Here is a 22,042-nt window from a genome sequence, read left to right as displayed (position 1 = left end):
TAGTTGGGACTAGAACCCAGGTCTCCTGTCTCTCGGGCCAGTGCTCAGTCCACTTTCACTTCCCCACCCTCTGACTTTTGCTTCTCCTTCCTTGCTCATCCCTGGGGTGGTTAGCCCAAGTAAGAAACCCTGAAGCCAAATGATCCCTCCCGGCCCTAGTGGAGCAGCATCTGCACCTCAAATGTCAAAATCGCAAATCAGTTCACAGCTGAGATCACAGGGGTTTATTCTGAGGACCCGACTGTCCTCTGACTTTCTGAGGTTAACAATCTTGCAGGATTTTTATTGACCTGATACAGCTCCCGTAGCCTTGGTGGCACCACCATACGGTTCCCGATAGCCACCCAGGTGTCCTGTCTCCACGGTAACTGCTGCTTTGCGACCTTCGGTTTGCAGCGGTCGCGCTGCAGGCGCTGCAGTGGTTGCTGGGCGACCACGGAGAGAAAGCCGGGACTTGAGGTGGGAACCCCGGCTGGCGTCCGGTAGGGGGAGGTTCCCGGGGAAGCCCGCGGAAGGCGAGGTGCCTGGCCCGCCATGTAGGGGCTCGTTCCAAGCCTCAGACCCCACCGCCCTCCCTCTCCCCGGGGCCCATGGCGGTGGCCGTGCCCCCGGGTCGGGCCGCAGGCTCAGGCTGGGCCTGGAGGCCAGTGGCGCGGGACGCGCTTTTAGCTAGGGCCTTCCATTCATGCACCGAACTGCGGGGACGGTTCTATCTCGTAGGTGGTCTCCTAGCAGGAGGAGCGAGAGAGCCCAGCAGCGATACGGTGGTCTTCGACCCGGCTAGCGGCCAGGCCGTACGATTGGGAGCCCGGGGCAGCCCCCCGCGCAGTCACCATGACGCAGTACCCGTGGGCGGGCGTTGGCTCTGCGTGGTGGGCGGCTGGGACGGGTCTCGCCGCTTGGCCACAGTGACCGCACTGGACACAGAGTGCGGTGTGTGGGAGGCGTGGACAGCGACCCCTGGTGACTGCCCCCCCGCTGGCCTCAGTAGTCACACCTGCACCGGCATCTCTGACCGAGAGCTGCAGGTGGCTGGCCGGGAGGGCGGTATCCACACTCAGCGACGCTATGGAAGCATCTACACATTAAGGCTGGACCCCAGCGCCCGCACCTATTGGTATGGCACCCCCTGCCCAAAACCTTTCACTCTCATCTACACTCTGGAAAAACAAAAGCCTAAACAGATTTCTCAGGCAATTTATCCACGTCCTCACTCTAGCACCCTCCTTCCAGGGGAACCTACCATGTTTAAGCTAGCTGAGCTCTCTACAGTATTACCCTCCCTCTCATCCCACCTACTGCACTGCCCTGTGCCTCTTCTCCATCCATCCTTGGCAAGGGCGGTGGCACTTATATTTTCCAGAAAACCCACTCAGCCCTGAATTTCTACATATCCACAGCTACAAGCAAGAAGGCTGCCACATAGCCTCACGCTCAGGTCACTGTGCGGCCCTGCTCCAAACTCCTGGACCCCATCCAGGTCATCAGCTATTGCTCTTTGGAGGTTGCAACTTAGCTGAACCAGAAGTAGCTGGGCATTGGAGTCATGGGAAAATTAAGGTATTAGCTCCTCACACATCTTGTTTAGGATGGGAAGAGGCTAAAATTGTGATGCCCAGGTCTCTTCAGACAGTCCTTTCTTTCTCCCCAAGGAGGAACCACCTGTTGCTCCTCATTTGATGGAACAGCTTGCAAGGCTTGTGAGCAGTGGGCAGGGGTCCCAGAAGGGGCCCCATGGACTACGGCATCATTCATGTTCTGTGGTTGGGCCCTTTGCTGTGCTGTTTGGTGGAGAAACTCTGACCAGAGCTAGGGACACCATCTGCAATGATCTCTACATCTATGATACCCGTGAGAGCCAGACTAATGGCTGAAGGGGGGGAAGGTGGGAAGATGGGGGAACCTGAAGACTACAGAAAGAGGATGGAGTGATGGGGTAGGGAGGAGGAAAAATTAGTTGACAGGAGTTAAAGGAGTACACAGAATATTAAGCATTTGAAGAGGCCTAGAAATCAAGTGAGCAGAAAAACAATGGGCAAGCCCTTGGTCGTGTTGAGTTCTGTGAATGCCAAGTGCTACTGCCTCAATAACCACCCTCTGCCCCTATCCAACAGGCACATCTCCTCCTCTGTGGTTCCACTTCCCCTGTGCAGATCGCGGGATGAAACGCGTGGGCCATCGCACCTGCCTTTGGAATGATCAGCTTTACCTGGTTGGGGGTTTTGGTGAGGATGGCAGGACAGCCAGTCCACAGGTTTGCATCCTGGACTTTATCTAAATAGTGCCAAGACACATCATTAAGCCTCGTTTTGTTTTGCTTTGTTGCAAACCTATAAAGCGTTATCACCAGAGCTATCTGCTTCACTTCAAATGCTTATTAAATTCCAATGTGAGACTTAAGATTTGTTTCTGAAATTTTTGGGGGGAGGGGGAAGGGCAGTAAATAAGTGGACATACCTTTATTTGCAAGGAAAGGATAAAATAAATATGGGTCCTACTCTCATATTATGAGTCATTAACCTGATGGAAACAAAAACCACACATCATATGCTGTTCCATGTCTCAAAACAATTTCCACCCCCAAGTGGGAGAAAACTTCAGGCTACAGCTAAGATTCTGACCAAAACATTTAATTAACAAAAAATATTACAATAGCAGAGAAAATAATAATAATAACAATAAAGAGAAATTAGAAGTGGGAGTCAGGGTAGAAAAAAATGCAAAGGCCTTGGTCCCTAGGAGACCAACACTCCAGCTGAGCTGGCCTTAGCCCCAGCCCCTTCTGAGTTTTCCTTGGCTGTTGGCTTCTCATCTTCTCCCATGAGACGAATGTTGTGCTTTTCCCGGAATTCATTTAGTTCTTTTCCCTTTGCCTGAAGCTGCTGTGTCAGTGTCTCAATGATCTTCTGTATCTAGAGGACAAGTGACAGGGATTATATAAGGAATTCAGGACTCCCTTCCCCCACCTGGAATGGACTATTGTTGGTAGAAGTGTTAACACGTTTAACTTTACCTTTAACCAAGTAGAGGAGCCTAGACATTAAAATTATTCCTTTCTTGAACACAGTGGTTTATACACTTTAATGTACTTATAATCACCTGGGCTGCTTATTTTTTACAGAGACAAGTTCCTACTATGTTACCCAGGCTGGTGTCAAACTCCTGCCTCAAGCAATCCTCCTGCCTCGGTCTCCCAAAGCGCTGGGAATACAGGCATGAGCTTATTTTTATTTTTTCATTTTTTATTTTTATTATTATTATTTTTTTTGAGATGCAGTCTCGCTGTCACCCAGGCTGGAGTACAGTGGTGCGATCTCGGCTCACTGCAAGCTCTGCCTCGCAGGTTCACGCCATTCTCCTGCCTCAGCCTCCCGAGTAGCTAGGACCACAGGTGCCCACCACCACGCCCAGCCAATTCTTCGTATTCTTAGTAGAGATGGGGTTTCACCATGCTAGCCAGGATGGTCTTGACCTCCTGACGTCGTGATCCACCCGCCTCGGCCTCCCAAAGTGCTGTGATTACAGGTGTGAGCCACTGCAACCTGCCTAGCTTATTTTTAAAATGTCACTTCATGGCACTCCCAAAGGTTCTAATCCAGTGGGTCTGGGAAGCTGCATTTATAAATTAGTCCTTCAGGTGATTTTGATTCACGTATCCGTGAAACACACACTATGAGAAACACTACTGTAACCGCAATCCTCCCACCTCAATTCAGCCAGATCAGAGAGCCCACAGCAGTCAGCAATTCCTCTTGTCTAAGAGTTGGACTTAGCATAGCATAATGAGCATAGGCTATTTTATGCTGCCCTCTTTTTTTTTGAGACAGGGTCTCACTCTGTCACCCAGGCTGGAGTGCAGTGAGGTGATCACAGCTCACTGAAGCCTCGACATTTTAGACTCAGGTGAGTAGCTGGGACTACAGGCACATACCACCATACCCAGCTAATTTTTTGTATTTTTTTGTAGTGATGTGGTTTCACCATGTTGCCCAGGGTGGTCTCGAACCCCTGGACTCAAGGAGTCCACCTGCCTTGGCCTCCCAAAGTGCTGGGTTTACAGCCACTGTACCCGATCCTATTCAATGATTCTTGCTCACCTGCTCCTTGTTGTTCTCCAAAGCAGGCAGCACCTCTTTGACAGTTCGCTCCACCAGCACTCCTCCAACCATGCGGTAGCACTTACGAGTTTCATCTACCTCCTTCAGTGTATCGATCACTAGGCTGGGATAGGAGAACAAGGCAGGACCTGAGGATTCAGCCCCACTCTACTACAAATCCCCCTCACGGAGTAGCCCATACAACTGTCCTACTGTTTGCCTCTCCCTGACTTTCTCACCTGTGCTCATTCAACTCCATCTCCAATTCAGCTGCTTTGGATGCCAGGCCTCGCTGTTCCTGCCGAAGGCGGTTGAAGCCAGCAATTACCTAACAAGGTGAGAGAAGAGAAGAAAGGGGATAGTGGAAATGGCAGAGGGTCCAGATAGCACATAGGGTGGCAGGCTTTACAAAGGTGCAGTAGTGGGCACCTACCTTGGAAAAGGAGTAGAACCACAAGTTTGCGATTTCTACCTAAAATTTTTCTGGAATTCCATTCGCCAAACACGGAGGGCCTACTATTTTTGACATATTTGAGGGCCTACTGAGGGATATCACAGAATAGATTTGGCCTCTAGCTTCTCGTAGCTCATACTTTGGTGGGAAATAGGCATTTAATATAAGAATGGGGGCCAGGCGCAGTGGCTCGCGCCTGTAATCCCAGCACTTTGGGAGGCCGAGGCGGGCGGATCACAAGGTCACGAGATTGAGACCATCCTGGCCAACATGGTGAAACCCTATCTCTACTAAAAATAGAAAAATTAGTTGGGTGTGGTGGTGTGCACCTGTAGTCTCAGCTACTTGGGAGGCTGAGGCAGGAGAATCGTTTGAACCTGGGAGGCGGAGGTTGCAGTGAGCCGAGATCGCACCACTGCACTCCAGCCTGGCGACAGAGCAAGACTCCGTCTCAAAAAAAAAAAAAAAAGAATGGGGTTGGAGAGTTACTGGAGTACCTACAGGGGAGCCTAGACTTGCAGTGAGGGCTGTCAGGAAGGGCTTTGTAATGAGAAACTTTTGTTTGGGTCTGCTCAGTATCCCATCCATTGGAGAACTGCCCCTCCTTGACTTGGTGTGGTTCTTTTGCGGCTACTAACCATATGACCCCTGACCCAGGGGCAGTGACCTACAGAGTCTCTCTACAGGAATTGGAATTTTGCAGACAAATGGGTATAGAAGACAGCTGGAGTTAAGATTCCTGTTGGTTCTGTAGAGATGACCTTCCATTCCTATTCCTAGATTCTCTAAAGCTGCCCTAGTTCTTGAACTTTGTTCAGTCTAGTTATTTAGCCTTTTTTTTCATTCTGTTCAATTCTGTGAAATACCCACTATTATTCAAAAACAGCCCTTTAAAAAAAAAAGGGCCAGGCGTGGTGGCTCACGCCTGTAATCCCAGCACTTTGGGAGGCCGAGGTGGGCAGATCACGAGGTCAGGAGATCAAGATCATCCTGGCCAACATGGTGAAACCCCATCTCTACTAAAATACAAAAAAATTAGCTGGGCATGGTGGCATGTGCCTGTAGTCCCAGCTACTCAGGAGAGGCAGGGGAATTGCTTGAACCCAGGAGGCGGAGGTTGCAGTGAGCCGAGATCGCGCTACCGCACTCCAGCCTGGCAACAGAGCAAGACTTCGTCTCAAAAAAGAAAGTTGGTCAGAGTTGGTTTCTGTAGCCTATAAACCTTAACTGATACAGGCTTCCTGAGGGATAATGTAATGGTCTTAAATGAAACCTGAAAAATCAGAGTGTGGGGGGGGGAAATGAAAAATATGAGGCTCAGAGACAAAAGACCAGGTTTCAGGTTCTGCTTCTGCTACTTTATTGGCTCTATGGCCTGGGACAGACATTTAACCCTGTGGTTCTTAACCATGGCTATATGTTAGAATCACCTGAATCATTTTAAAAACATGAATAGTGGAGCCTCAGAACAACTACACAACTACTGGGGGTAAGGCCCAGGCCTCAGTATTTTTAAAAAGATCTCCCACATAGTTCTAATGTGTAGTGTGAACTGAGAACCACTGGATTAACCCCTTTAAGCCTTAGTTTTCTTACCTGCAAAATGCAGATAATGATTCCTACTACATAAGGTTGTTGTATCATGTGAACCAATGAGTGTGAAACATCTTTGTGAACAGTGAAGTACATTAATACTACCATGGACTTCTCTCCAAGTCCAGAATTGCCCCTTAGACTCTCTCCTGGTCATCTGACAACAGTGGACTCAATCCATTCAAACCATTACCAAATACAAGTGTATTTGCAAATATCATCTCCAGTCACACAGCCAGAAACTTTGCCCTAATAAAGATGATTAACCATTTCTTCTTTACTAGGGCCCCTCTCTTTTTTCTTTTCTTTTTTTTTTTTTTTAAGAAAGGTTGCACTATGTCACCCAGGCTGGAGTGCAGTGGCACAATCACAGCTCACTGCAGCCTCAATCTCCCTGGGCTCTGGTGATCTTCTTGCCTCAGCCTCCCAAGCAGCTGGGACTACAGGTGCACACCACCTAATATTTTTGTAGAGACAGGATCCTACTATGTTGCTCAGGCTGGTCTCAAACTCCTGGGCTCAAGTGCTCTGCCTGCCTCAGCCTCCCAAAGTGCTGGGATTACAGGCATGAGCCAACATGCCTGGCCTGGCCCCTTAGCTCTAGTTCGCCCTCTGCAAGGATCACATACAGCAAATATTATCCAAATGGCTGACCTGCACCACCCTTATATCCCTTCTACTGCCAATAAACCAAGGAATAATACTTCACCAAAAACTTGTCATTCCAGCAACCTCCTCCTTTCTCCCATCTATCACCCCTTCATCTCAATCTACTTTATCCATTCATTTCAACAAATGCCTTGGAAATCTAACTTATCTACAGGCTGTTTTTCCTTAACCTTCATTGCCTATCTCAAAACCATCCCATTTATATTAGCTTTTTCTCCACTGTTAATATTCTAGATCAAAATAATTCCATCTAAAAAAATTATGACTAAAGCAGATTCTAGATGTTCCCTTAGCACCCAAATGATCCACTTTTCTGGATGTATGTTGTTAAATACATCAAAGAAATCAGCTTAAGTGTCTAAAATTTCTGATGCCCCAATTTTTAACTCCTGGGCTCAAGTGATCCTTCTGCCTCAGCCTCCCAAGTAGCTGGGACTACAGACATGTGCCACCACAGCAATTATTTTTATTTATTTTTATTTTTTGTAGAGACAGGGTCTCGCCATGTTGCTCAGGCTGATCTTGAACTCCTGGCCTCAAATAATCCTCCCACCTTGGCCTCCCAAAGAGCTGGGATTACAGGCAGGAGCTACCATGCCCAGCAGAAAGAATTTATTTTCCTTAGTAATTAATAGGAATCTACTTTTCCTTTCTTTCTTTTTTTTTTTTTTTTTGAGAGGAGTCTTGCTCTGTCGCCTAGGCTGGAGTGCAGTGGCATGATCTCAGCTCATTGCAACCTCCGCCTCCCAGGTTCAAGCGATTCTCCTGCCTCAGCCTCCCAAGTAGCTGGGACTACATGTGCACACCACCACACCAAGCTAATTTTTGTAATTTTAGTAGAGATGGGGGTTCCACCATATTGGTCAGGCTGGTCTTGGACTCCTGACCTCAGGTGATCCACCTACCTCAGCCTCCCAAAGTGCTGGGATTACAGGCGTGAGCCACTGCACCCGGCTGAGATTTTTTTTTAATTCCAACTTTTCTTCAACATTCTTGCTAATAACTAATTTCCTCTTGTTCCATTTTATGAACTTTTAATCAAATACCAAACTAAAATCTACTTAAATATGTGAGTTATCCATAGTTATTATGGAAAATTTCAGCCATAAGTGCACTTAAAGGAAATCAAATCTCTTAGCAGCTGATATAGTTTATGTGTCCCCTCTAAATTTCATATTGAAATATAATCCCCAACTTTGGAGGTGGGGCCTGGTGGGAGGTGTTTGGATCATGGGGGTAGATCTCTCATGAATGACTTGGTTGCCATTCCCTTGATGGTAAGTGAGTTATTGGTCTGAGTTCACACAAGATCTGGTTCTTTAAAAGTATGACACCTACCCCTTTTTGTTCCTCCTGCTCCCACCATGCATAAGACACCTGTCCCCGCTTTGCCTTTCATCATGATGGGAAGCTTCCTGAGGCCACCCCAGAAGCAGATGCCATGCTTCCTGTACAGCCTACACAACCATGAGCCAATTAAACCACTTTTCTTATAAATTACCCAGTCTCAGGTAATTATAGCAACACAAGAACGGCCTAATACAGCAGCAACTGCAACTTAACTATAGACTATATGAAAATAAGCCAATATTAAGCTATTTCTGGGGTCTGCCAGGTAATGAAAACAGAGAAGCTATCCTCTATTCCCACACTTTTATTTTCAAAACAAAAATTTTCTAATAGTCTTCTCCCCTATGGCTAGGACCTAATTATCCTTCCCTTTCCTTATTCCTTATTCTCTTTGTCTGCTGTAAGCACAGATTGACATGTCAGTGTTGCGTCTCTCATTAAATCATCATCTATGTACAAACAATTTTTTTCTTTTCTTCTTGAGACAGGGTCTTACTTGAACTCCTGATTCATCTGTTGCCCAGATGGAGTACAGCGGTGCAATCATGACTCATTGCAACCTTGAACTCCTGGGCTCAAGTGATCCTCCTGCCTCCACTTCTAGAGTAGTTGGGACTATAGGCACCCATCACCACTCCTGGCTAGTTTTTTTAACTTTTTTTTTTTTTTTTTTTGAGACAGAGAGTCTCGCTGTCGCCAAGGCTGGAGTGCAGTGGCACAATCTCGGCTCACTGCAGGCTCCGCCCCCCGGGGTTCACGCCATTCTCCTGCCTCAGCCTCCCAAGTAGCTGGGACTACAGGCGCCCGCCACTTCGCCCGGCTAATTTTTTGTATTTTTAGTAGAGACGGGGTTTCACTGTGTTAGCCAGGATGGTCTCCATCTCCTGACCTCGTGATCTGCCCGCCTCGGCCTCCCAAAGTGCTGGGATTACAGGCGTGAGCCACCGCGCCCAGACATTTTTTTTACTTTTTGTAGTGATGGGGTCTCACTCTGTTCCCTAGGCTGGAGTGCAGTGACACAATCATGGCTCAATGCAGCCTTGAATTCCTGAGCTGAATGAAGCGATCCTCTCACCTCAGCCTCCTGAATGATGGGACCATTGGCATGTGCCACTATGCCTGGCTAATTTTTGTATTTTTTTGTAGAGACAGGGTTTTGCCATATTGCCCAGGCTGGTCTCGAACTCCTGGGCTCAAGTGACCCTCCCATCCTAGCCTCCCAAAGTGCTGGGATTACAGGCATGAGCCACCAGGCCCATACCCTATTACTTTTTAAAACTGCTTAACTAGGGCCGGGCATGATGGCTCACGCCTGTAATCTCAGCACTTTGGGAGGCTGAGGTAGGTGGATCACGAGGTCAGGAGATCCAGACCATCCTGGCTAATATGGTGAAAGCCGGTCTTTACTAATAATACAAAAAATTAGCCGGGTGTGGTGGCACATGCCTGTAGTCCCAGCTAGTTGGGAGGCTGAGGCAGGAGAATTGCTTGAAGCCAGGAGGCAGAGGTTGCAGTGAGCCCAGATCATGCCACTGCACTCCATCCTGGGTGACAGAGCGAGACTCTGTCTCAAAAAAAAAAAAAAAAAAAAAAAGCTTAACTAATCCTCTGCTGTTAGAACATTTAGGTTGTTTCCAATTTTTCTGTAATAAATAGTACCAATATAAAATCTCTTTGGACAGGCCTGGCACAGTGGCTCAGGCCTGTAATCCCAGCAGTTTGCTAGGCCAAGGCGGGCAGATCACTTGAGGTCAGGAGTTCACGACCAGCCTGGCCAACATGGTGAAACCCCATCTCTACTAAAAATACAAAAATTAGCCGGGCGTGGTGGTGCACACCACACCACTGCACTCCAGCCTGGGTGACACAGCAAGGCTCCGTCTCAAAAAATAAAAAATAAAATAACCTAGCGAACTGCAGAAATCATACCTGTACCCAGGTTTGTCTAACTCTAAAAATCTATCTCTGTTAATATATTATTCCTGGCTTGTCAAATATTAATTTCTTATAAAAGCAAATTTATATTCCTGTTTTCTTTTTTGTTTACCATATAGTTTTAATAATTTTAGGAAAAAATCTATAATCATTAACTTTCTCTCCAAAATGTCCTAGGGTCTTCTTACATGACATTTACTCTTACTGGTTTCAATGGAAGAATAGAAGAGGTAGAGAATTATGATCGGATGAACCTGGAAAAGCATGATCTGGGATACTGCTCCACTATTACCTTCTTTTCAGTTCAGTGCCCCCTTTTTTGAAGAACATACTCAACTCTCTGTCAAAGAAAACTTCTTTGACCTTATTACTCCATCAAATAATAGTACTCATCCCTTCTCTTCATGAAATTTTTTTTTTTTTTTTTTTGTAGAGACGGTTTTTTGTTTTTTTTTTTTTTGAGACGGAGTCTCGCTCTGTCGCCCAGGCTGGAGTGCAGTGGCATGATATCAGCTCACTGCAACCTCCACCTCCCAGGTTCAAGCAATTCTCCTGCCTCAGCCTCCGAAGTAGCTGGGACTACAGGCGCCTGCAAACACACCCGGCTAATTTTTTGTATTTTTTTTTTTTTTTTCAGTAGAGATGGGGTTTCACCATGTTAGCCGGGATGGTCTCCATCTCCTGACCTTGTGATCCGCCCGCCTCAGCCTCCCAAAGTGCTGGGATTACAGGTGTTAGCCACCAGGCCCGGCCCGAGATGGGGGTCTTACTATGTTGCCCAGGCTGGTTTCAAACTCGTGACTTCAAGAGATCCTCCTGCCTCAGCCTCCCCAAGTACTGGGATCCAAGTAGCAACATAGTAAAGTGGAAAGAACCCAACTTCCTATTCTGACCTGGGTTGAAATCCCAGTTTTGCCATTTACTTGCTATATGACTGAGTCACTTAACTTTCCTTGTTCCCTCATTTATAAAATGGACTTAATATAATATACCACAGGGAAGGGTTTCTCAACATTGTCACTACTGACATGTTAGGCCAAATCATTCTTTGCTAGGAGGGCTGTCTCAGGCATTATAGGATATTTAACAAATCCCTGGACTATACCCACTAAAAGCCAGTAGCAACCCCTTTTACTTGTGACAACCAAAAATGTCTCCAGACACTGCCAGATGTCTCTTAGGAAAAGATAATGCCAGTTGAGAATCACTGCTATAGGGTAACAATGAGAACTAACTGAGATAATAGGTCAAGTGCCCGATACAATGTAGATCTTCGACTCCCCTTTGGTTTCCAGGTCCCTTCAGTTCTCCTTCCTATCTCAAGCCTCCTTCTTTCTCCTTTCTGAAAGTTCTTCCTCTTTCACTCCTACAATGGCCACAGGATCTAAGATTCTATTCATAGCACTTCTTCATTACCTATATTATTTTTGAAATTTTTTTATTGATTCATATTCATATTTTCATGGTATATGTGATAATTTGATACATTCATATAATCAAATAAGGGTAACCTATACTATTTCAAGTGGCATTCTTAGCTACTTCTATAGTTCCAGCAATTGCCTTTATTCTAATTGCCTGCAAAACCAGTCCTTTTCAGAAATTCTAGTCCCACATTTACAAGTTAGAGGAAGGAGCTTTTCTGTGCCTGACAGAAATGGCTTAACGTCAGACCATGACAAGTTACTTATTTTCTTAATGTTTCTTCACCAATAAAATACAGATTAATACCTGCCTCACAGAATGCATAAGTATTAATTACTTTTCTGATGTTTCTTCACCAATAAAATACAGATTAATACCTGCCTCACAGAATGCATAAGAATTAATTACTTCTTTCCTGATGTTTCTTCACCAATAAAATACAGATAATACCTGCCTCACAGAATGTTGTAAGGATTAAGTAATTACATCAATAACTTACGACAATATCTATCATATAACAAGTTTTTCTTTTTTTTATTATTATACTTTAAGTTTTAGGGTACATGTGCACAATGTGCAGGTTTGTTACATATGTATCCATGTGCCATGTTGGTGTGCTGCACCCATTAACTCGTCATTTAGCATTAGGTATATCTCCTAATGCTGTCCTCCCCCCACCCCACAACAGTCCCCGGAGTGTGATGTTCCCCTTCCTGTGTCCATGTGTTCTCATTGTTCAATTCCTACCTATGAATGAAAACATGCAGTGTTTGGTTTTTTGTCCTTGCGATACTTTACTGAGAATGATGGTTTCCAGTTTCATCCATGTCTCTACAAAGGACATGAACTCATCATTTTTTATGGCTGCATAGTATTCCATGGTGTATATGTGCCATATTTTCTTAATCCAGTCTATCATTGTTGGACATTTGGGTTGGTTCCAAGTCCTTACTTTTACACTGTTGGTGGGACTGTAAACTAGTTCAACCATTGTGGAAGTCAGTGTGGCGATTCCTCAGGGATCTAGAACTAAAAATACCATTTGACCCAGCCATCCCATCACTGGGTATATACCCAAAGGACTGTAAATCATGCTGCTATAAAGACACATGCACACGTATGTTTATTGTGGCACTATTCACAATAGCAAAGACTTGGAACAAGTTTTCAATAAATAGTAGCTGCTATTATTACAGATCATCTCCACCTAAATGTCCCATGGATATCTTAAACTCATGTTGTTCAAAGCTGAAGTGATCTTCTTATCTCTTCTATTTCTGCTACTGACATCACTCTAGCCCTCCTGGTAGGAAACCTTAGTTTCATCTTCTGTTTTGTTTTTAAAGATGGGGTCTCCCTATGCTGCTCAGACTGGTGAAAAGTGGTTATTCACAGGCACAATTATAGCACACTATAGCTTCAAACTCCCAGACTCAAGTGATCCTCCTGTCTCAGCTTCCTGAGTAGCTGGGACTACAGGCACTTGCCACCATACCCAGGTTCATCTTTCAACGTACCATAATCCCATGAACTGCCAAATGTATTGCACTTACTTTAGCAATTTCTCTTAGGCTCACTGACACAACCCTAGTTCAGATGTTCATTACCTTCTTGTCTGAATTACTGCAATAGTCTTCTAAATGATCCTATTTTTAGACTCCCCAAACCTACCCTACACACTGCTAATTTAATCTTCCTAACACTTAGATGACATAGAAAAATGTTCAACATATACTGTTAGGCTTAAAAAACAGATTACAAACCAGTACATACTGTAGTATAATCCTAATTTTATAAAATATGTAAAAAAAAAAAAAAAAAAACCCCCCCCCTTCCATTCACACATATATACACAAAAAGACAAAGGAGGGGGGAAAAAATCAAAGGATATACTCCAAAATGGCAAGAAAAGTTATCTCTGGATAGTTGGATTATGGGCAATTTATTTCCTGGTTTGAACTTTTTCCTTTGTTTTCTACAGTTCCGACAATAAATGTATTATTTTATATAAGAGTTAAACAATTAATAATATAACATATATCCTTCTGTGACTTCCTCACTGCTTATGTTAAAAAGTCATAAATTCTTTGCCATGCACTCAAAGACCTCTATGGCCTTATTCAACTACTCTCCTCTTACCATATTCCCTACTTTCTATTCCCACTGCTACCTGTTCAAATCCATCCACTCCTTCAGGGTTCTGCTCAAATATCTCTAATATAATCATGGCATAAGTGGAAAAAAATAGGTCTGCCTGATTCTTAAGTTCCTCATTTAAAAATTCTGCTCTTCCAGTTACTGACCTTGGGCAAGTTAACTAAAGCCTCTGAAATTAAAATGTCCTCACCTGTAAATGGAGGACAATAGGCCGGGCGCGGTGGCTCACGCTTGTAATCCCAGCACTTTGGGAGGCCGAGGCGGGCAGATCACGAGGTCAGGAGATCGAGACCACGGTGAAACCCCGTCTTTACTAAAAATACCAAAAATTAGCCGGACGTGATGGCGGGCGCCTGTAGTCCCAGCTACTAGGGGAGGCTGAGGAAGGAGAATGGCGTGAACCCGGGAGGCGGAGCTTGCAGTGAGCCGAGATCGCGCCACTGCACTCCAGCCTGGGTGACAGAGCGAGACTCCGTCTCAAAGAAAAAAAAAAAAAAAAAGGAGGACAATACAACCTACTTCAAATGGCAGTAATTAAATAACAGAAGGTAGGCCTGAGCGGTGGCTCAGCTCATGCCTGTAATCCTAGCACTTTGGGAGGCCAAGGCAGGTGGACTGCTTGAGCCCAGGCGTTCAAGACCAGCCTGGGCAACATGGCAAAACTTCATCTCTACAAGAAATACAAAAATTAGCTGGGCAGGGTGGCACATGCCTGTAGTCCCAGTAACTTGGGAGACTGAGGTAGAAGGATCACCTGAGCCTTGGGAGGTTGAGGCTGCAGTGAGCCATGATCGCACCACTGCACTCCAGCCTGGGCAACAGAATGAGACCTGTCTCAATCAGTAACAGAAGGTAAAACAAGTGTCTAACACAATGTGTTAATTTGCTTCCATCTTGTTTGTAAGGGACATATGTGGCTCAAATTTGCAGCAGTGATAAATCTTGTAATGTTTTACCCAGTGTCCTCTCCAGAATAAACAAAGGCAAGAGAATGTTAATCAAGGAACAGCCTCAAAACTCAATTATCACACTTCCTCAGTTTCCCGAGGGAAGTTTGAGGGGTTCTCTTTAGCTCCCCTAAAACAGTGGTTCCACTCTTGTTCTACTTCTTTTTTCACTTTTTGTACAAACTGTGGAAAGTGATCATTTTTATCCATAACCACGGCTTTATCATCCATAAACTCAATTCTCAAATCTGTATCTCCAACTCAGATTTCTTACTGTATCTCAAGATTTAAAAATCAAAGTGTCTACTGAATGTTTAACCTGGGTGTCCCACAAGAAACCTAAACTCAAAATCCTAAAATAAACTTATATTTCCCCCAAAATTGTCTGTCTTCCTACATTCCCTATGGCACCATTATCCACCAAAGACAGAAACCTGAGAGACATCTTATATTCCTCTTTTACCCCCTTTTCTCCATATTCAAGTTCTGTAATCCACCTCAAACATTAAGTCCCACCTGCATCCCAAACATGCCAGGCAGTTTCATGCCTTAGTGTTTTGGAACACATTATTCCCTCTACCTAGAAAATCTTCCACTTCCTTCTTTGCTTGACTAACTTCTCTCATCCTTTAGAATTGAGCTGAAGGATTTTTCTCCTTTAGAAAACAAAAGCTAACTAGCATTTACTAAACACACACTATATTCTACTCACTGTGCAAAACACTTTGCATGCATTGTCTTGCCTAATACCCTAAATTCAGTGATGAGGTAGGTACTGTTATGTGTCTACAGATGGGGGAGGCCAAGATGTAACTCATGGGAGGTCATATATAAATAGTAAATAGTAGAAATGAAATTCAAACTTAGGTCTGACCCTAGCGCATAAGAATGCTCTTAGCCACCCTACTATACCACAGCTTCCCTTTTCCAGCCCCCACCCCCACAATCCTACAACCTTGTGATTAGTTAGGGGTCTCTCCTCTGCTGCCATAATGAAGGGATTATGCAGCACACTATAAATCTTTATTGTTTGGTTTGTCTTTTCTCAAATGAGTCTGTGAGTAAAGCAATTTGAAGACAAAGTCTGTTTCATTTACAATAGTCTCTCATTATCCAGAGTTATCCAATGTCTGAAAATAAATGGAAAATTCCAGAAATAAACAATTCATACTTTTTGTGTATTTGTTTTTTGAGACAAGAGTCTCGCCCTGTTGCCCAGGCTGGAGTGCAACCGTGCAATCTTGGCTCACTGCAACCTCTGCCTCCCGGATTCAAGCGATTCTCCCTGCCTCAGCCTCTTGGGTAGCTAGGATTACAGGTGCCCGCCACCACACCTGGCTAATTTTTTTATTTTTAGTAGCGATGGGGTTTCGCCATGTTGACCAAGCTGGTCTCGAACTCCTGACCTCAGATGATCCACCCACCTCGGTATCCCAAAGTGCTGGGATTACAGGTGTGAGCCACGGCACCTGGCCAACAATTCATAAGTTTTAAGTTGCACACTGTTGTGAATAGCGTGATGAAATCTCGAGCCATCCCGCTCAGGATGTGAATCATCCTTTTGCCCAGCCTATCCATGCTGTATATGCTACCTGCCCTTTAGTCATCAACATCTCCTGCTCAACATTGTCATGGCTCAATGATCTGAGATCATGTAAAGGAGACGATTCTCCTTCTGACTTATCACCAATAGTGGCCTAAGGCTATATCATAATGCTGTCATTCACCTTACCTCATCAGGAAGGCAGTTTATCATCTCACATCATCACAAGAAGGGTGAGTACAGTACAATAAAATATTTTGAAAAAGAGAGTCCACATTCATATAACCTTTATTATATTGTCATAACTGTTCTATCAGTTACTGCACCTATTATATAAATTAGACTTTATCATAGGTATGAGAAAAAACATAGAGTTCAATACTATCCCAGGTTTCAGGCATCTACTGGGGTCTTGGAATATGTCCCCCTCAGATAAGGGGGAGCTACTGTATCTGTATCACTGTATCCAGCAGAGTGCTTGGCCCACGGTAGTCTTAAAAATTATTAGGGGCAGCCAAGCAAGGTGGCTCACACCTGCAATCCCAACACTTTGGGAGACCAAGGCAGGTGGATCACCTGAGGCCAGGAGTTCAAGACCAGCCAGAGCAACAAAGTGAGACTCCCATCTCTACCAAAAAAAAATTTTTTAATTAGCCATTCAAAATGGCTTATGCCTATAGTCCCAGCTACTCAGGAGGCTGAGTCAGGAGGACGGCTTGATCACCCAGGGATTTCGAGGCTGCAGCAGGCTATCATCACACCACTGCACTCAGCCTGAGCAACGAAGTGAAATTCTGTGTCTAAAAAAAAAGCATTGTGGCTCATGCCTGTAATCCCACCACTCTGGGAGGCCAAGGCAGGCGGATCACTTGAGTTCAGGAGTTCGAGACCAGCCTGGCCAACATGGTGAAACCCCATCTCTACCAAAAAGACAACAATTAGCAGGGTGTGGTGGTGCACCTGTAATCCCAGCTACTCAGGAGGCTGAGGCACCAGAATCGCTCGAACCTGGGAGGCAGAGGTTGTAGTGAGCCGAGATCACGCCACTGCACTCCAGCCTCGGCAACAGAGACTCCGTCTCAACAACAACAAAAAAGTATTAAAAAGTGTTAGGTTCCTTTTCCCTTCCCCTACCCCAAGTCAGAAACCATATTCCATGGCACTTTATACTTCTCTTAGGACACTTCTGCCTCATATGAGCATTTTGCTTCTCTTATTTACCCCACTAGACTATGCTCTTCGAGACCAGCATGGGCAACATGGTGAAATCCTGCCTCTACAAAAATTAACTGGGCATGGTGGTGCGGGTATGTAATCCCAGCTACTCGGGAGGCTAAGGCAGAAATGCTTGAACCCGGGAGGTGGAGGCTGTGGTGAGCCGACATCCCGCAACTGTACTCCAGCCTGGATGACAGAGTGAGACTCTGTCTCAAAAAACAATAAAAATAAAAATCTTTATGCTGATACATCTGCTTGTATTAATTGTTCAACAAAAACTGAACCTATAATTAAGACAGCTGTAGGCCGGGCGCAGTGGCTCACGCCTGTAATCCCAGGACTTTGGGAGGCCGAGGCGTGCGGATCACTAGGTCAGGAGTTCGGGACCAGCCTGGCCAATATGGTGAAACCCCGTCTCTACTAAAAATACAAAAATTAGCCGGGTGTGGTGGTGCGCGCCTGTAGTCCCAGCTACTCGGGAGGCTGAAGCAGAAGAATAGCTTGAATGAACCAGCAGGTGGATTGCAGTAAGGCGAGATCATGCCACTGCATGCACTCCAGCCTAGGCGACAGAGCGAGTCTCAGTCTCAAATAATAATAATAATAATAATAATAAAATAGCTGTTAACTGTTTTCATTTCTATTGTGTAGCTTTCCTCCCACTCCTATTTTTCCACTTAGCAAAACACGGTTCCCAAGCCACAAAGGGTTTTCTAATTAACTTATCAAACGCTTCCCGATGCTAGGCACTGGGGAAAATGCAAACTCGGATTAGAAAGGGGTTTCTGGTCTCTAAAGAAATTCGATCTAGTAATGAACTCCCGAATCAAAATAGTATATCGAACACTAGGCTGTTCGAGTATGAGAGTCACGTGGCTCTGCAGCGTGACAGCGATTGTCAACGTGGGTTCAGGATCACGTAACAGACTACACAGCCAGCCCGTTAACTAATCCTTTGGGGATGGTTTCGAGCTGTCTTGCCCAGCCATAACCTGTCTGGAGGGGCTGAGGAGAGATAGAGAAAGCAGCAAACCATCTCCCCTCAGACCTGTGTATCTTCCCAGACCCTGCATGTCAGGGCTTTCCCCTTGCTCAGGCTCACCCACCACCCCACAGAGGCGTGGCTCTCACCTACCCACCCGTCTACCTCTCCGAAGGGGCTCGGCTAGCTTTTCCGGGGACCCTTCCCTCTCTAGGTGCCACGCACATGTGGTACCGGAGTAAAGGCCTGCACAAGCCACAGGCTCCCCCTTCTCGCTAGTATTCCAGACCCAGGTGGGTACCCTCCTTCGCGTTAGCCACTCCTCACCTGCTCTGCGGACACCGCCCCCTTCCCCGCGCCGCTCCCGCTGCTCTTGCCGGCGCGACCGCTGTTCTCCGCCATCTTAGCCGCCTGCTGGGTTTCCGGCCGGCGCAGCTCAGCCCCCCGCCTTGCGTCACGTCCGGCCTGCGAGCTACCGCCCACTCGCTGCGGCGCTTCTGGCTGCAGGCCGCCCTCCGGATCCGATCCTGCGAATGGTTTTGGCCATATCTTCATGTAGGACCTACTCCCTATCCCGTCGGCCGCGGTGAATCCCACCTGCGGTGCTTTAACTTGTGCAACAGAGATGCTGCCCCTGGGAGAGGCGGGGAGGGACGGGCCAACTGGAGCGGACGGCGGGAGGGTGGAGGGCGGGCGCGGCTTGGGGCCTGGGTTCTTTTGCCCCTTGCCCACCAGGGAGGGGTGGGAGACGAGGGAGGGTGAACTTTCCCCTGAGAGATTCTGGTGAAAGGGGAAATATGCTTCGAGTCAGTAAAGCTGCGCAAGTGCACAGTCAAGGAGAAAGTCTTGGGAAAACCAAGGATAGTTCCCGGAGATGTCTTTTGGACTGCAGAAACGTTTGTCAGAGGAAAGAGGCTTCAGTTTAATGTGAGATCATTGGAAGTTGAACTATTCAGGCGGCAAGCAGAGCCCCTTCCTTCATCTTCCCACTGTATGATCTTGTCCCTTAGCCTATAATTTCTTATATAGTAAAGCGCGTTTTGAAGACTAGGTTTTTACCGGCAGGGCCCTGATTCAGGCTCACAGTATAAAGAGAGAAGTCAGAGAATCCTAGAAATCTATTGCTTGAAGAAGGGGTTGGTGTCCTCATGTCTCACCTTCCTCAGGCTGGGCTTCATCACCAGGCCGCCTCACAGATTCCTGTCCCTTGTGTGTCCCGGACTCCGGATACCTCGACTCTCAGTACTTTGTGCTCAGCCCAGGTAACACGTTTTGTTGTGTCCTCAGTGCCTGGCACTTAGATGCTCAGTTTGTTAAATGGATAGTGGGAGACACAGGAGTGTCAACTATCCACACATTTGATTGGTGAGCCCTACTAGCCCTGGGTCAACGTGCCCTGTAAGAGCATGATCAAAAGGAAGTCCATTTTTCCTGCCTCTCCACTTGCACCCCTTAGCATTAAATTTGTTTCCCCGTGCTATGAAACTTGAGTATCCTGCCTATGCTATTCACAGGCCCAGAGCCATGGCTATCTCCTCTTCCTCCTGCGAACTGCCCCTGGTGGCTGTGTGCCAGGTAACATCGACGCCAGACAAGCAACAGAACTTTAAAACATGTGCTGAGCTGGTTCGAGAGGCTGCCAGACTGGGTGCCTGCCTGGCTTTCCTGCCTGAGGCATTTGACTTCATTGCACGGGACCCTGCAGAGACGCTACGCCTGTCTGAACCACTGGGTGGGAAACTTTTGGAAGAATACACCCAGCTTGCCAGGTATCAGGGAAAGAGCGAGGGAGAGGTAGAATCTTTGTTGGACAGTGTCCCTGGGTTGCCAGATATGAGGGTAGAGCCTTGAGAAGTCAGTGAAGAGTTGTCAGTGTCCCTTCCCCCCAGGGAATGTGGACTCTGGCTGTCCTTGGGTGGTTTCCATGAGCGTGGCCAAGACTGGGAGCAGACTCAGAAAATCTACAATTGTCACGTGCTGCTGAACAGCAAAGGTGAGACTTTATAACCCTTTAGCCTGCCTCTTCCCATGCTCTTCTACCTAAACTTAGATTCTCCAGAATTGTTTCTCAACTCTATTTCCTTGACCCAAGGATTTAGGGGTGTTCCTACTTCAGTTCCTAGCCTATAAACTATCTCCTCTTTGGGAGGAGTAGGCAAGGCTTCTAGAACACCAGCACTGATATTCCTTCTTTCTTACTGTAGGGGCAGTAGTGGCTACTTACAGGAAGACACATCTGTGTGACGTAGAGATTCCAGGGCAGGGGCCTATGTGTGAAAGCAACTCTACCATGCCTGGGCCCAGTCTTGAGTCACCTGTCAGCACACCAGCAGGCAAGGTGGGAGTTGTGAAATGATGAGGGAGGGGAACAGGAATACTTTGAACTGGCAGTAGAGGATAGAAAGCCCTAAGAAAGTGGGTAATGGAAATATGACTAGATGCTGTGATAAAGAGCAGGAAGACTACTAAGTAGGCTGTTTTTCATTCCAGATTGGTCTAGCTGTCTGCTATGACATGCGGTTCCCTGAACTCTCTCTGGCATTGGCTCAAGCTGGAGCAGAGATACTTACCTATCCTTCAGCTTTTGGATCCGTTACAGGCCCAGCCCACTGGGAGGTAAGACGATGCCTTTTTAAAACATAAGGGCCTTTTCTTAACCTCATCTTCCCCCTTTGGCACTACAAGTTAAATTCTTTCCCCTTTCCACCTAATGGGAAAACTCATTCCCCAAATATTTATCTCATATTACAGAATGGTTAAAATAGTAAATCATTCCTAGGCAATTATCAAAATAGTCACAATGGTCTGTAATGTCCCTCACCTGTCACTTCCCCACTATTTGCTACATGTACTTAAGTGAACACACATCTCATGCCCAGGTGTTGCTGCGGGCCCGTGCTATCGAAACCCAGTGCTATGTAGTGGCAGCGGCACAGTGTGGACGCCACCATGAGAAGAGAGCAAGTTATGGCCACAGCATGGTGGTAGACCCCTGGGGAACAGTGGTGGCCCGCTGCTCTGAGGGGCCAGGCCTCTGCCTTGCCCGAATAGACCTCAACTATCTGCGACAGTTGCGCCAACACCTGCCTGTGTTCCAGCACCGCAGGCCTGACCTCTATGGCAATCTGGGTCACCCACTGTCTTAAGACTTGACTTCTGTGAGTTTAGACCCACCCCTCCCACCCCCACCCTGCCACTGTGAGCTGGTGCTCATGTGACTTGGAGGCAGGACCCAGGCACAGCTCCCCTCACTTGGAGAACCTTGACTCTCTTGATGGAACACAGATGGGCTTCTTGGGAAACTTTCACCTGAGCTTCACCTGAGGTCAGACTGCAGTTTCAGAAAGGTGGAATTTTATATAGTCATTGTTTATTTCATGGAAACTGAAGTTCTGCTGAGGGCTGAGCAGCACTGGCATTGAAAAATATAATAATCATAAAGTCTGTGTCTGGACATCGCCTTTGGGAACTAGAAGGGGAGTTGGTATTGTACCAGCTGGACTAAGCTCCAGTTCTAGACCTCCTGGCTCATTCAACATGCCTCCCTACCTAAACAAAAGTGCAACACTCAGTGCATGTCCCAGCCCCATTCTCCCAAGCATGGGAGTGGGCGTAGGAGTGGAGGAGGGGGAAGGAAAAAGGAATTACTTCACTTTCACCTATGATGCCCTT

General features: G+C 46.4%; 3 protein-coding genes across 7 annotated transcripts; 2 read left to right on the top strand and 1 right to left on the bottom strand.

Annotated features, from left to right (window-relative positions):
* Positions 1 to 415: 415 nt before the first annotated feature.
* KLHDC9 (kelch domain containing 9) lies at positions 416 to 2,400 on the top strand. 2 transcript variants are annotated; one of them, XM_032161212.2, is made up of 4 exons: positions 416 to 1,117; positions 1,401 to 1,560; positions 1,653 to 1,851; positions 2,115 to 2,400. In XM_032161212.2, the coding sequence occupies exons 1-4, from the start codon at positions 591 to 593 to the stop codon at positions 2,276 to 2,278; spliced, it is 1,050 nt and encodes a 349-aa protein (XP_032017103.1). In that variant the 5' UTR covers positions 416 to 590; the 3' UTR covers positions 2,279 to 2,400. The 2 variants fall into 2 exon arrangements, with proteins under 2 accessions (XP_032017103.1, XP_058299534.1); XM_058443551.1 differs by lacking the exon at positions 2,115 to 2,400 and having other exon boundaries at positions 549 to 1,117; positions 1,634 to 1,813.
* Positions 2,401 to 2,609: 209 nt separating this feature from the next.
* PFDN2 (prefoldin subunit 2) lies at positions 2,610 to 18,828 on the bottom strand. The gene is made up of 4 exons (XM_032161223.2): positions 18,698 to 18,828; positions 4,337 to 4,425; positions 4,098 to 4,221; positions 2,610 to 2,912 (listed from the first exon to the last, which is right to left on the bottom strand). The coding sequence occupies exons 1-4, from the start codon at positions 18,770 to 18,772 to the stop codon at positions 2,736 to 2,738; spliced, it is 465 nt and encodes a 154-aa protein (XP_032017114.1). The 5' UTR covers positions 18,773 to 18,828; the 3' UTR covers positions 2,610 to 2,735.
* On the top strand, positions 18,327 to 21,812 carry NIT1 (nitrilase 1). 4 transcript variants are annotated; one of them, XM_058443553.1, is made up of 7 exons: positions 18,327 to 18,663; positions 19,537 to 19,632; positions 19,885 to 20,139; positions 20,260 to 20,363; positions 20,575 to 20,708; positions 20,861 to 20,986; positions 21,250 to 21,812. In XM_058443553.1, exons 3-7 carry the CDS (start codon positions 19,895 to 19,897, stop codon positions 21,514 to 21,516), a joined length of 876 nt encoding a protein of 291 aa, XP_058299536.1. In that variant the 5' UTR covers positions 18,327 to 18,663; positions 19,537 to 19,632; positions 19,885 to 19,894; the 3' UTR covers positions 21,517 to 21,812. The 4 variants fall into 4 exon arrangements, with proteins under 4 accessions (XP_058299536.1, XP_032017104.1, XP_032017105.1 ...); XM_032161213.2 differs by lacking the exon at positions 18,327 to 18,663 and adding an exon at positions 18,850 to 18,925; XM_032161214.2 differs by lacking the exon at positions 18,327 to 18,663 and adding an exon at positions 18,879 to 18,925 and having other exon boundaries at positions 19,436 to 19,632.
* Positions 21,813 to 22,042: the final 230 nt, after the last annotated feature.

Source organism: Hylobates moloch, unplaced genomic scaffold (genome assembly GCF_009828535.3).
Source record: "Hylobates moloch isolate HMO894 unplaced genomic scaffold, HMol_V3 SCAFFOLD_8, whole genome shotgun sequence".
Lineage (NCBI taxonomy): Eukaryota > Metazoa > Chordata > Mammalia > Primates > Hylobatidae > Hylobates > Hylobates moloch.
This window is presented reverse-complemented; position numbering and strand designations above follow the sequence as displayed.